The sequence below is a fragment of the Coturnix japonica genome, chromosome 19, assembly GCF_054131305.1.
Source record: "Coturnix japonica strain WE chromosome 19, WE-NBRP24, whole genome shotgun sequence".
In the NCBI taxonomy this organism is placed as follows: Eukaryota; Metazoa; Chordata; class Aves; order Galliformes; family Phasianidae; genus Coturnix; species Coturnix japonica.
Genome location: NC_140681.1, coordinates 2,719,023 through 2,733,075, shown reverse-complemented (window position 1 = coordinate 2,733,075; position 14,053 = coordinate 2,719,023). Strand labels below are relative to the sequence as shown.

Genomic DNA, 14,053 nt, shown 5'->3' with positions numbered 1-14,053 from the left:
AAATCTCGGCGCCGTTCCGCTTCGGCTGCACCGCCGGGATCGCTCCGGCAGCTGCTCCGGGCCCCGCCGTTCCGCGAGCAGCCCGCCCGCCCTGGGGGCCGCTGCCCGGCGGGGCTCGGAGCGCGGCCTCGCTGCCCGGCGGCTCCTTTGGCCGCGTCGGGCTCTTTTCCTGGGCGCGTTCGTGTTTCGGGGGCGAACCGGATGCCGGAGCTCGCCGTGCCCTGCTTCGTGCTCCCGGAGGAGCGTGCGGTGCTGCGGGCCGTGCCCCGACCCCGCCGGTTGGGCCGGGCTGAGGCGGAGCGGGGCTGGCCCTGCCCGGGGGTGGCGGGCTGCGGTGAGAGGGCGGCCGGTGTCTTCGGGCGTCCTGTGCTGTCGGAGGCAACGCGAGGTGTGGGGCAGCACAAAGAGCGGCCCGTATCCGAGCAGCTCTGCAGCTCGAGCTGTTGGCGATGCCTTTGGTGACCACGCTGCGAGGTCAGTTACTTGGTGAGCTTTGGCACCTCCAGCCCTGGTGCTGTGTTGTGATGCTCTTCCAGTTGTGCAAGCAAAGCCTTTCTGTCTCCCTTGCGTTTACTTAAAAAGAAATGGGGCTTGCTGTCCCTCACCTGAGCTCCTCTTCTACACTACATAGGTGAAGGCAGATGTGCCCTCCTGCCCTCCCTACTCTTGGCAGCCATCAGCGCTCCTGTGTTGTTGGTTGGCATGTCGTCCTGCTGGTGAGAGAGGAAGCTCGTGGGCTCTGTGCAGGGCTTGTAGTAATCCTGGCCTAAGCAGGCATTGTCTCAGACAGCTGGGCATTATGAAGGCTTTATAAACCACTTTTTGGAATGTGGAGTGTGCCAGAGCAGTTGGGCGTCCTTCTGCTTGGTTATTAATACTTCAGGTTTCTTTGCTGTGTTCCTGGATGTTGGAGAGATTGTCAGCACGGTTGTGTTAATTTCTGTTGGGTATTGGCCAGAAAAAAACCCACTGTTGTGTCTTTGCTGAATGTTACCTTGAAAGTTTGTGAAAGCAAATCTGCATTCAGGGTTGGTTTCTTGGTTGGTTGGTTTGTTTTTTTCATTTAATGTTGAATTAATGTGACTTTTTCTCGTGATAGTGAAGTAATTCAAAAGAAAGTGTTGGTTTACTTGGCTGGTTTTGAAAACACTGTCCCTGGCCTGCAGAGCTGTATTTGAGAGGGGCAGAGATAAACAAAGCTTCTTCCTATTGTTCTGCTCTGAAAACTGTTGGGAGATGCAGTATTGAGAGAAAAGGCTGCCTACTATTTACTGTGCTAGTTTGTCACTCTTTCTTTAAAAAAATGCTTCGATTTGTTAAGCTAAAAACTTACTGTGGCAGAAACTTATGATCTGTTTCTTTCTTTTTCAGGGTTGGTTAAAAACTTACGGCTACTTGCTTCCATCTGACAGCCAAATGACTGCCGCACAGTCAGGAAAAGCTGTGCAGTCTGCAGTGGCCACTATGCAACAGTTTTATGGGATCCCAGTAACAGGAGTTTTGGACCAAACAACTCTTGAGTAAGATTGATGTGGGCTCATTTTGTCTTTCATTCTCACAGCCTTATCTTGTTACCTGGGTGGTTGTCCCAGGTGCCAGAAGTCTTCAGGAGGAATAGATTTGTCTGACTGACCCCCATAGAGAAGTCTCAGTGTTTACAAAGAGGTGCCCCTAATGAACACGTGGACAACTCTGGCCTGATCTTATTATCTGCAGTGCTGTTTGGGAGTGTTAGAAGCTCTTGTTAAATATCATTCTTTATGTGGGGATCCCTGTTGCTAGTGCAAAAGTGAAGTATGAGGCTTCTGAAGGCATTGAGCCTCAAGGGTTTCATTTATTGCATCTGCGTCTAGATCTAGGTGAAAAGCTGGCTCCAGAAATGACCAATAACAGAGTATTTCTTAATGAATTGGAGCAGTGGATCTGCATAGATGCTGCCTCTGGAGAGCTCCAGTGCTGAGTTGAAGTGAGTTGTGATAGTCTACATTGAAGCAGAGCTAGAGGAGAGCAAGGCTTTGTATGTGTAGCTGATGTGTAGAGGCTTGAGGGTGGAATGATTGTGAGTTGACGTAGGGTGGTGAAGAAGGGGCCGTGAGCAGCTGCTGCTTTTTGGGTGGTGGGGGAAGGGAGCAAACTGTATGTGGAAGCTTTAGTAAGCAGAAGGATTTTTCTGGAGAAAAAGAAGGTGGCGTCTCTTTTGTACTCAGTGTATGAAGGCAGGTTTTATCACTGCACGGAGACTCAGTTGCTGATGGTGGAAAAAAGCTGCATTCCGTTTTCTGAAACAAATCTCCAGAGGCTTAAAACCTGCAACCAAGCACACATGTGCTGTGCAGGATTGTGCCATTGCTGTGTCTAATCAGTAGGTCCGTTTCTTATATGACAGGGATGAGCAGGAGTACCTACTTAGGAGTCAGACTAAAGAAAAGAGAAGTCCTAACTGCTGTGATACTGCATTTTGAATGGGAGGGGAGAGTCTCACTGGCCTTTGCTGGGCAGTGTTATTTCCTTGAACTCAGCTATGGAAAATCGTACTGTTCTGGAAGCTGAGCAAAGAGAGCAGAACCAGCAATGCAGACTGTCTCTAAGGGCTCCGAGGCAGTCAGGTGCTTGCTAAGTTGTTATTTCAATCTGTGATATGGATGTGGACATTGGATTTGTGAAGTTTTCTGTCACTTCTGTTGATGTCATATGCTCTGTGCCTTTAAAGGTTTGGTGTGCAATTGGTCAGTGTGCAAAATTATTAGTTTCTATGGCTTCTTTGTTAGGCAGAAAATTTTGTATCTTCTATTTACGGTTATTATAGGCTCCTCATGTTCTTTATCTCCTTCACACACAAACCCTGAGCCTGGGCTTTCCTCCAAGAGTGGTATCCAAGTGTGTGGAAGCTGCTGTACAAGCCCTGCCAGTGGGAGTGGGAAAATGGGAAGGAAGAAGGCCGTTACTCTGGTTTACTGGTTCTTGTAGGGAAGGTGGTGTTCAGCAGAGGGACAAGGGGGGATGTCTTGAGAGAACAGGTTGAGGATGTATGATTTCCTGTGAAAAGAGCGTAGGAGAATACTTAGAACAGCCTCCTCCTACTCTGCATTCAACAGCACCTCAGCAAACTTTGTCTGCCTGCTGTAAGTGGGTTGAATAGTAATTTGATTTAACAGCTAAGCAAGCATATAATCCTGGGAGTATTCAGGGAGAGAAGGCACACTAGCACCTAACAGGAGTGCTCACTGTTTTATTGCTCGTAATCACATAGGCTTGAGGAGAACCAAGAAATAGTCTTAGTTGTGTCGGATGTGTGTATGTCTTCTGCATCATCTCAAGCCTGTTGTGTAGGTCCCCCACCTTGAGCTGCAAGACACAGCTGTCTTATTTAATTATTTACATCAGGGAGTTCAAAGGTACCACTGCCATCTGCTCAACAGTAGAAGACCGAGAGTGACAGCTTCCTCTTAAACAGGAGAGGGGACTGGAGGACTTGGAACCTGAGTCGAGGAAAGCAGTTGTGTGTGGTCAAGAGCTGGCCGTCCCTTCTGTAGGAAATTACCCATGGTTCAGTATGCCAAGCAGCTGGAGGAATGCAGTAGTCAATACTTGAACAGTGTGATGTAGGACATCTGGTGGCCAAATGCCCTTGGTATCCTATTTAAAAAAAAGATTTGCCTAGTTACAGCCAGGTGCTGTGGTATAACCTGGTCTGCAGCTCAGCACTACCCAGCTGCTAGATTGCTCTGCCCATGCAGGACTGGGGAGAGAATTAGAAGGGTAAAGTGTGAGAACTGGTGGGTTGAGATGCTGTGCTAGGTAAAGCAAAAGCTGTGCACTACTTTCCTTTGCTGGTAAAGCAGTTTCTTGGGAAGGCGAACTCCGTTCCTCCTCTCCCCCCAGCTTTTATCACTGAGTGTAAAGCCATGTGGCACAGAATATCCCTTTGGTCTGTTTTGGTCAGCTGTCCAGGTTCTGTATGTCCCAGCTCCTCGCTGACAGGGTAGCACAAGGTGAAATGCCTTTGACTCTGTCCATGCTGTTCTGCAGCAATGGTGTATTGGTGTATTAAGAAAAACAACTAACCTGGCCAGAATCAGGACACCACGTAATTAGACATTTTGTATTTGATGTATTTTGAGCAACGTGTAGCTGAACTATGGAATAAGCTGTAGTATACTTTGGGAGTTCGTTCTGGACTAAATACATTGGGATCCAAAGGAGGAACAAAGCAGCTGTGCGCAATGAAAGTCTGCTGTCAGCTCTGCGAGTGCTGATGCCATAGGAGTTATGGCTTCAGAAGTTCTTAAAGCCCAGAGCAGTGTGTTGCAGCTGGCCTCTGTCTTCCAGGAGATACTGGAAGAAAATAGAAGGTAATTTTCTGACAGTGTAATTAGGGCCTGAGGAGAGTGATGTTGAGATGACCAGAGTTTTCATGTAGCGTATGAAAGAAAAACCTAATTCACGCTGCACTTTGTGTAAGGTTGTGCTAAAAACTGTAGTGTATTAGCAGGAGTTTCCTATGTTGTGAGTTACAGCCAAAGAGACAAGTGTTACCCAGAGGAGCTGTGGGAGTTGGGTGGCTTTGGGGTCCTGTTCTGGTGATTACAGACAGCTGTAGTCAGTAGATGAGAGGGGACTGGTGGCACTTGTTTGGTTTTCTCCTGTGAGTTCTGCCTTGGGGTGGCTTTTGCTGGTGGTGGTGTGGTTTTCTTTTGCTTTGACCAAGACAGGAGTACTTCAGCAGAGGTAGAGCAGGTGCAGAAGGTGATAAAAGAATTTGATCCTAGTGTATATGCACACGCAGCCTGGGATGCCGGGTCCCTCATGGTCTCATTGATCAGTTGTTGTCAAGAATGAGGGCTACCTGCCCCTGGTATCTCTTTCCCAAAGGAAAAATGAAGCCTTTTTGGTGTGCTGATGTGTGTGGAATGTCAGCAGAGATGGAGTTTATAGCTCTGCACAAGGAGGGGAATACTGGGCCTTTCTTAGTGTGTGTTCATCATCCCCAGGAGGTCTTCTAGTCACCATCAAGTTCTTCTGAATCTCTTTGCCAAACTCTTCATTAGCTTTCTGTTTTGCTCTTTGGCTCCTCTAGGTGGATGAAGAAGCCTCGATGTGGAGTTCCAGATCATCCCCACTTAGGCCATAGCCGGAGGAAAAAGCGGTATGCGCTAACAGGGCAGAAATGGAGACAGAAGCATATAACCTACAGGTATAGTCTGTTCACTCACTCTTTATAATTAGGGGAGAAAAATGTTTTGTGTTTGTTCAGAGTACAAATGGCCTTGGAAATCTAAATGCTGATGAAATGTAATCCTTGGAACTGCAGCTAAGGTTGGGGTCAGCAGGATTCTAACCCTCAAATCGTATGTTTCTCAAATAAACAGACCCCTTAAACAGAAGGGATGTTACTGTCTAAAGGAGTAATGCTTTCTCCTTTCACTGATGTGCAACATTCTGCTGCATGTTTGTTTTTGCAGAGTGCTTAATTTTGGTCATGTAGTGAAACCTTTGCTTTTGTCCAGACTTAGACCAGCTAAGACAAGATGCTGAAGTAATCAGCAAGTGTCAAATGAGTGTTACATGGTGATGGTTTATGTTAGTTGTTTTGCTCCTTTGCTTTTTAATGATGCTGAATGACGTTCACAATGGTTTGTCACTATTAAAAGAAAATGTAAAGCCCTTGCAGATGAGAGTTCCAGAAGTATGGCCTTCTAATTTTGGGGGGAGTAATGCTTAGGAATGAGGCACTAAGGAGAAGATATGAATTAGCCAAGTTTAAATGGAAAGAAAGAGATCTGTATTGAAGAGGTAGAAATCTGAATGAGTGGCATAGGGAATTTGCCTGAGCCTATATATAGCAAGAGAGATGACAGTGTAAAGGGAAGGAGAATTAGAGTCTGTGGAGTTTCAGTAGTTCTGAGAGAGGAGGCAAAGGAGGATTCTTCCACTGAACAGTGAGGGAGCACTGAGAGTGGTAGAAGGAATTATTTCTGGGGCCTAGTTCAAATCTTTCTCCAAAACTTACTCCTTGAACTGAAATGATAAAAGGCTACACTGTATATGTGAAGATGTGAGAGGCAGAGTATGTGACATTGCGGTCTTGGATGTCTTATTTTACCACTAAATGTATTACAGGATGTTTCATCTCTCAGTCATTCTATTAAATTGAAGTAGTTTCATTAAACACTGGCAGTGTTTGCTTTACCATAGATGGATGTTCCTTGGGCCTTGAGTCTGCTCTATGTCCACCAACAAACAAAACCAAAACTCCAAGAGCAGCACTCTTTAAGCTGAAGTTTACAATTATGAGAAATATATCTGCAGTTAAGCTATGAGGTGTACTCTGAAAGCAATGCCTATTTTATGCTTTTGTACCTCCTATTTTATGTTTTTGGAAGATGGTGGGATGGCAGTAGAGGTTGAACCCCATTTCATTTTGCTGCTATATGACAGACAGTAGCAGAGGGGCAGTCTGACAAAACGGCATCTCATATGGGAGCATATGTGGAGCAGAGGTGTGGAATTGAACTCTTCTGTGTGGAAAAAGATGACACCCACTGACATCTGTTGACACTTGGTGAACATTTAGGGAGGCCAAACAGTGAATGTGAGCACAGTGAGTTGGTGGTTGTACACTTCAGCAGTGGCGACAATGCTGCCTTCCAAATAGCCATGCAGATTTTTGATCACCTCATACAGGCTCTTGTTCATCACTGGCAAAAATGCAAAGCTAACGGTGGTGTCTGTGCTGAAAAATAGTGTTTGTAGTTTAGGATTTGCTCTTTCAGGGAGTGTTATTGTGCCCTTTGTACCTGTTGTAATTTCCACAGCTGTAAATGGCAGACATGGCTCTAAGAGGGACCTAGGCATTTTTTTTAATTAACCCCAGCATTAGCTGTCATGGACTGAGGTTCACAGTAGTGGCCCTTTAGTCCAAAAGGATTTACTGAAAGGTTTGTTTCTGAAAAAGCATTTTACTAGTCAAGTGTTTTCATATGGTGGATTCTATTTTAGCATGGTATATTTAGGGAAAATATGGAATAATTTACTTGTTTTTAAACTTAATTCTATTAGTGAGGATTTGGAAGAATAGCAATTACAAGATGAACCTCAGTACTGGGATTATCCTCACTAGTAAATGCAGTCCACATCCAGGCTGTTATTTTGTTGGTAACTTTATCTGTAACAGCGAAACTTGTCATGGCCTAAGTCGAGTAAAAATACTGCGGATGAGTTATAGTAAGTCTGAAATCTGCACTTCTAAATGCTCCTTCTCTCTCATTTACAGTGTACACAACTATACCCCCAAGGTTGGAGAGCTTGATACAAGGAGAGCCATTCGTCAGGCGTTTGATGTTTGGCAGAGAGTGACACCACTTACCTTTGAAGAGGTCCCCTACCATGAAATTAAAAATGACAGGAAGGAGGCAGATATTATGATATTTTTTGCCTCTGGTTTCCATGGAGACAGTTCTCCATTTGATGGAGAGGGTGGATTCCTAGCTCACGCTTACTTTCCTGGACCAGGAATAGGAGGGGACACTCACTTTGATTCAGATGAGCCGTGGACCCTGGGAAATTCCAATCATGATGGTAAGAGTGCGAGTTCTTTTTCAGAATAAGAAAAAGTCGAATGTAAGCACACTGGAAGGCTTATAACTGGAAGTGCTTAGCAGAGCTTTCCCTTCCCAAACGGCAGTTCAGATGTGTTCTAAAGCATGTATTGCCTTAAATGGATAAGCCATCTCGTTAGTAGGTTTGTGAGTGCATGCTGCTGCGAGCATGTGGTACATGCTGAGGGTTGAACAGAAGGATGCATCTTCTTGCTCACTGAGTATCTTGAGATCTGGGCCACTGTTGCTGCAGAAGGTTGGGTTTCCCAAGGGACAAGATGAACAGGAGGATCATGGCCTGTAAACTGTGTCCCACAGAATGCTTAGCTGGTTGTAGTGATGAACAGAAAATGAAGAGAATGAAGGCATTTGTATTTCGAATATGTGAATCTATATTTATTTTCCCACAGCGTGAGTGCAGTCATTATTCTTTCTGTCAGAGGATGGGGCTGGCTGCCTTGTTAAGGAAGGCAGATAATTAGAAGAACTGTTCTTTTGATATTAAGCAATGAAAAGCTTTGGTGTCTTTGTGGCTTTATCTTGCTGTCAAGCGACAATGTGCATTTTCTGATTTATTTTAAAACCTCTGATTCAGGATTGAGGTGATTTGTAAAACTTCTTAATTTGGGAAACCAGAATTTTACAGTGATCTTGAATTTCTGTTGACTTTAATGTGCTAGAAAGAACATGGATTCAAAAATCATGTTTTGGAACATTTTATAAAGATTTGAAGCTTTTGGCATGTAAATGACTTGATTTTTAAATAGTTCAAATGCACAGGAGCCTTTGTGTGGCCATGATGTCTGTGATCACATCTATGATGGCTATGATGTCTAAGAACAAATGCAGTGGTGATAACTTCCTTCAATCAGACAGATTCTTGTTGCAGCTTTCTTTCAGAATAGAATGCAAACGGAGAAAATCCCTGAGTTTTGAGTTGATATCTATCAGATCATCTTTGATAAGAAATAGAGCTGCTAAATTCAGTATGGAAATGCTAATTTGAAGGAAAGCAGCACTTATGAGATAATTATTTTCTCAGGGAAAGAGAAGGAATCTTTCCAGGCATGTTTAAATGATCAAATAAAGAGAGGTTGTAGCCTGTGGGTTGTGGAGAGCGTGGGAGATGATGTTGTGGTGGAAAAGCACTCTGCTATCTTTGAGATGTTATGAATTTTAATTGCTGTGTTTATGGCTGGCAGGCAGTTCATAGATTGCTTTGAGGATAGAAATTGAGAATCAAAGACTGAGAAGTTGCCTTGTGAGAGCTGCTTTTGTGTTCCATCAGTGGTCTGTGCAAGTTGTCTGGCCTTAGCAGTTATCCAGTTTCCATATTGGATGGGAAGGTGGCTTGTGTGCAGGATGCAGCTTGGTAGGCAGGCCTGTAAGAGACCCTCAGGTGTGCTGGAACAGGAGCTCCTCACAGGAAGGTGGAAGGAGAGCTTTTGGCAAGTTTTACTTTTTTATCAACCCACAGACTTCCTTCTTATAACAGGATGGGAGGCAGTTTGAAGTCTTGGAGGGGTGGCTTTGGGGAAAACTTCCTCTTTGGTACAATGGTACGACACTGTCATTTTCTTGAGGTTTTCTTCCTTTTTTTGTGCGTGTGTTTTAGGACACCATTTGAGAGCAATGTCTGCAATGAGTTGAAGGCCTCTTTTTGTATGAAAACTATGTCTTACACAGTGGCTCTTGAAAACACGTGGTGCATTTCCCTGTTGAGCTGCCAGACTGCTGGGTGATGTTCTCAGTGTGCCTCTGGCTGGTGTTTGAAGGACTGGTGTGCATTCTGCTGCTTGTGGTTATTACTGTGGTTACTGATTAAAGCATTGAGCTTTCCTATCCAGAGCATGAATGTTACTTCTGTATTTGGGTGCAGCATTATCTGGATGGCATAGTTGTTTTAAACCATCTATAAAAGTGACCAGGAAGGGAAATGAGAATGGTGTGATCATATTTGCCCCCTGCATCTAAGGGAATTGCTGATGGTAGAAGGGGAATGTTATGTGTGGAGGATGACGGGGTGAGCCTATACTCAGCACTGTAAATGTGGGCATTCAACATGACTAGCTTGGTTTGCCTGTATTCATAGCCTTAATGTGCCAATGTCCTGTCTCATTGCTAGAGGTGGCCAAGGCCTTTGTAGGAGGGCTTTTCTTTCTGTTTCACAATCTCTTGTCATTATAACTCTCACCAGCTTCATGGTCTCACATTCTGATGTGTTTTACTTGAAATGTAGTTAGCAGCTCCTAGAGAGTTTCTCCTTTGTCAGTTTCCTTAACTGCAATCAGCTCAGTGCCTTTTTTGTTGGAAATAAAACGTTAGCAAGGACAATATTGCTTCTTTAATAGGAAATATTTCTTCACACATTGTCTTGCTTGTTCTTATGATTGGTATTTTGGGGCAGTATAGAACTGAAAAATGGTCTCAGCGAAAAAACCCACAAAGCATTACCAGCAGACCAGTAGCAAAGCATTCTCACTTGTGTTCCTATGCAAAAAGGAACCTGTAAAATGTTCAATTCCTGATAAGAATGTGCTAATTGTAAGGGAAATTTGAATGGTGTCTCCTTGTTGTAGTTGTAAAGGTAGACATATGGTCAGTGTGTCAGGATGCTGAGGCTGGCACCATGATCCACAGAACACTTGGCTGATGAGAGCTCCGTGTGGTTTTGTTGCAAAATGATATGACTTGAAGGTTTGCTTTTGTCGGTCTGCATTTGTCTTACTATGTTGTAGCACCTGAGGAGTTGCACTAAATCCATGGCTGGATGCAACTGTCACCCTGAAGAAGAACTACTCGAGAGTCTTCAGTAGTTGTGCTAATTGTGTGGACAGAGATGAAACATTTCATATGGAGGCTCGTCCAGGCAGGAGAAATGAAGGATGGTGTGAATGGATGTTTCTGTGTCATTTCTTGTCTATGGGAAATGTGACATCATGGATTTGTAGAGGCTGGAGGGGACCTCTGGAGATCCCATTCCACCCCCTCTGCCAGAGCAGGTTCCCCAGAGCAGCACAGTGCCCACATGGGTTCTGAATACCCTCAGAGAAGGGCAGTACACCACCTCTCTGCACAGCCTGTCACAGTGCTCCCATTCATCAAAGTATGAATCATGTGAAAACACCCTGCGGTAACCGGCTGAACTTCAGAAGCAGTTTATCACAGCAGCCAGTGCGTAGTCAGTTGCAATTTGTGTGTTCATTATTTTGCATGATCATTGTTATACTGACTTTGCCTATTGCAGACATCATGACTGTTACTGTGTCCATTAAAATCAGTGGTATGATCGTAATAGGCATAATGTTGGTTGTTCAAGACTGGGCTCATAAGGATGTGTGCTCCAGCACATCTGTATCTTCTGCTGTGAAGAGGTAAATGCAGTCCCCTTCACATTGTATTTTAAATACAGTTTCTCTTCTGCATACATTTCCTTTAGCCAAGTAATAGTGTGCTATCAATTCATGACTACTGTTTTTTCAAGTTAATTCTACTACCTTCTCCTGTGTTGCCATAAGTAAGCTGTGGAGAAAACTAATATAGTTAACATAAGGCTATGCAGAGCTGAGTAGGAAGCTGAATTCATGGAGCTGTCCTTGGCATGTGTACAGGATTCCTTTGCTAAGTATTGCAAGTGGGGTGTCAGTGGGAGCTGCTACAAGCATAAGGCAGGCTTGGAGTTCAGAAGGATCAAGGCAAACAAGTGATGTGACAAACAGGAAGCAACTGAGAAAGAGGAGCATGGTTTTCATTTTCATTTAGAGATAAATTAGCTGCTCAACCACACAATGAGGAGGCACTGGAGTGGTTGCAGTAGGAGAATGTATCTCTTATTTTCCCTTCAAGGTGCTTCTCAGTAGCAGTGAAAGCAGCACTCAGCCCTCAGCTGACCCCAGACTTGAGGCTCCTGTTTATTCGACTTCAGTGTGTGGGCACGTGGAGGCAGCTGAATCCATTTCAGATTTGTTGTCGTTTAGTGGTGTGCTGGGTATGGGTTGCTTGTGAGCCAGGTGGCCCCTGTTGGCTGCTTGGAGTGCTTGGTCAATGAGCTGCCTGCTCATGAACGCAGCCCCAGTATCTCGGTTGTTTCTATTACCAGAAAGCACATCAAAGATAACTGTGCTGTGCTTTCTCCAAGCCTTGGGCATTTTTTTTTCATGTGAAAGTGTAGGAGAAGCTGAGCACACACTGAAATAGCTGTCTCAGGACTCACAGCTGCTGCCATACGTTGTTCACTATAGGCTGCAAAGCCTGTGCCTGAAAGACACACCCAGGCTGTGCTGTGCTGTGACCACTCCCATGGCTGCCTCAGTGCCGTACCTAGCTTGAATCAAGTGCAGATGTGTTGTATGACATCCATTGTTAACTGGGCCAGCGCAAGTATTTTCTAGCCTTTATATTAAACTGTTAACAATGTATTTGCATGGATCTGCAATAATAGCTTGAAAACGTATCTTACCAAGTGGCAGAAACTGAACTGTCATGTTAGATATCCACTTTAAGCATGACTCTTCTCATACCTTTCTGACAACTCAGATGTTTCTGTAACCCGGCTTAATTACGAGAAGTCAGTTTTAATCCCCTGATTAACATTGCAAATAACATCATTGATAATCCCCGTCAAATCTTCCTCGTGTTTTTGTTTTTTATGATTGTTGCTGTCAGCACCACATGACTGAGTGTGCAGCGTGCCAACGTGCTGCAGCTATTAGCTCTGCAGTGCACACAGCTATTAGTTTCTGCTTGCAGTGCCAGTACCTGCTTGTGTCACCGTCAGTGCAGGGGGCAGCGCCTGCAGGAGCTCCTGCAGGGATTGTGGAGAAGGGTCTGAGCTGCTTGGCAGGAAGGCTCCTGTTAGAGAGAAGCTCTCAGTCCTTCTCTGTGGCTGTTTCCACCACAAGGACAAGTGCTGTTTCAGTGAACAGCTTGCTGGACAGCAGAACAAATGCTCAAGCGGCCATCTGGACATGGCATATGCTCAGCAGGGTTTTTGGGACAGCCAGAGGCCATCAAAGCTGGTCAGTGTTCAGCAAGGATGTCAAGGAAGAAATTCTGGCTAGAGCAGCTGATTTTGGAGGAGAATCTTGTTGTCCAGTGAGTGTTACGGCCTCTGAGGGGACAATTCTGCCCGTTGGTGGGGAGGAGGTGCAGCGCTCTGAGCTGACATTTAATCTGTGGAGGCAGCATGTGCAGAGCGTGCAGGCACAGCATGGAGCTGTTGGCTGGAGCAGCTCAGCAGGAAGGGACTGGCAGCACTGGTGTCAGCGGGAGCCAGCGGTGTGCCCGGCTCCAAGGGCAGACCACATTCTGGGTGCACTGAATGCAGCATGGCCAGCCGGTCAGAAGCAGGAATTCTCCTGCTGTGTGTAGCACAGGTGTGGCCTCACCTTGAGTCTTGCGTGCAGCTCTGGGCTGTACAATGTGAAAGGGACGTTAAGGTCCTTGGAGGCATCCCAAGGAGAACACAGAGCAGGGCTGGGATATGTGTGCTGTGGGGAGCACAGGCCTGAGAGCACAGGGGTTGCCTGGTCTGAAGAGCCAGAGGCTGAGAGGTCACAGCACCCTGCAGCCCCTGAGGAGGGGGAGCAGAGGGAGCTGCTCCTGGGAAGCGGTGGTGGGATGGGAATGGCACAGAGCTGACCCAGGGGAGGCTCAGATGGGTGTCAGGGAACATTTCCTTACTGTGAGGGCTGTCAGGGATGGGAAAAGGTTTCCTAATGATGCCCTGAGCCTGTGGGTTTTCAGGAGGCATTTGGACAAGGCACTCCAACATACACTTTTACTTTTGGTTAGCCCTGAAGTGGTCAGGCCATTGGATTCCATGATCCTTGTAGGTCCCTTCCAACTGAACTGTTCTGTTCTCTTCTTAAGTAGTGTCTGTTGCTGCAGCTTTGTTGTTTTCTGTCTTGACAGTGTGGATATAACAGTCCTTCCAGATTCCTGTGATAATTTTATCCCTTTTCCTAAAGGCAGAATCCTCCCATCCCTGCTTCCTCTGTGGAATTCAGTGGCACAAAGAGTGCAACTTCTGGCTTTCAGAGCCCCAGATCACCCATGGGTACCAGGCATGGTCACAAGGCTGGCAGGTGGGAATCGGGTTCTTCAAGGAAATAATCATTAGGAAGACCTGCATCAGCTCACATTAGTGTGAGCTTCTCATTTGTTAAAGAGGCATTTTCACACGGAAAACTGTTCAAATCAGGTTACAGAAGCACTCAATACTAGAAAATGTATGGTTCTGTTTCACTTAACCCCTGTTTATGTGTGTGTCAGACCTTGGATGAATCTTCAGTGTTTCTTTGTATTTTTACTGTAATGGTTCTGCTTTGTGTAGGTCAGGCAGTTTTCTATACTAGTTGGACTTGTATTTTAATCTCCTCACAGCAGCTCAGAGCTGTAAGAAGGTTTTCAGCTTATAGAATGATGGCAGCAAATTCCCTCCTTAGTAAAAGGAA

The 14,053-nt window shown here is 45.4% G+C and overlaps 1 protein-coding gene across 2 annotated transcripts in view; it reads left to right on the top strand.

Annotated features, from left to right (window-relative positions):
* LOC146757784 (matrix metalloproteinase-24) overlaps positions 1-14,053 on the top strand; it is a 43,815-nt gene that overhangs the window by 311 nt on the left and 29,451 nt on the right. The window contains exons 1-4 of one of the 2 annotated variants that reach the window (XM_085520121.1): positions 338-474; positions 1,372-1,520; positions 5,078-5,194; positions 7,274-7,578. In XM_085520121.1, coding sequence (XP_085376247.1) covers positions 1,417-1,520; positions 5,078-5,194; positions 7,274-7,578 — 526 coding nt within the window. In that variant the 5' untranslated portion in view covers positions 338-474; positions 1,372-1,416. Of the gene's footprint in view, positions 1-337; positions 475-1,371; positions 1,521-5,077; positions 5,195-7,273; positions 7,579-14,053 lie in introns of those variants that run through there. The other variant, XM_085520120.1, reaches the window with a different exon arrangement.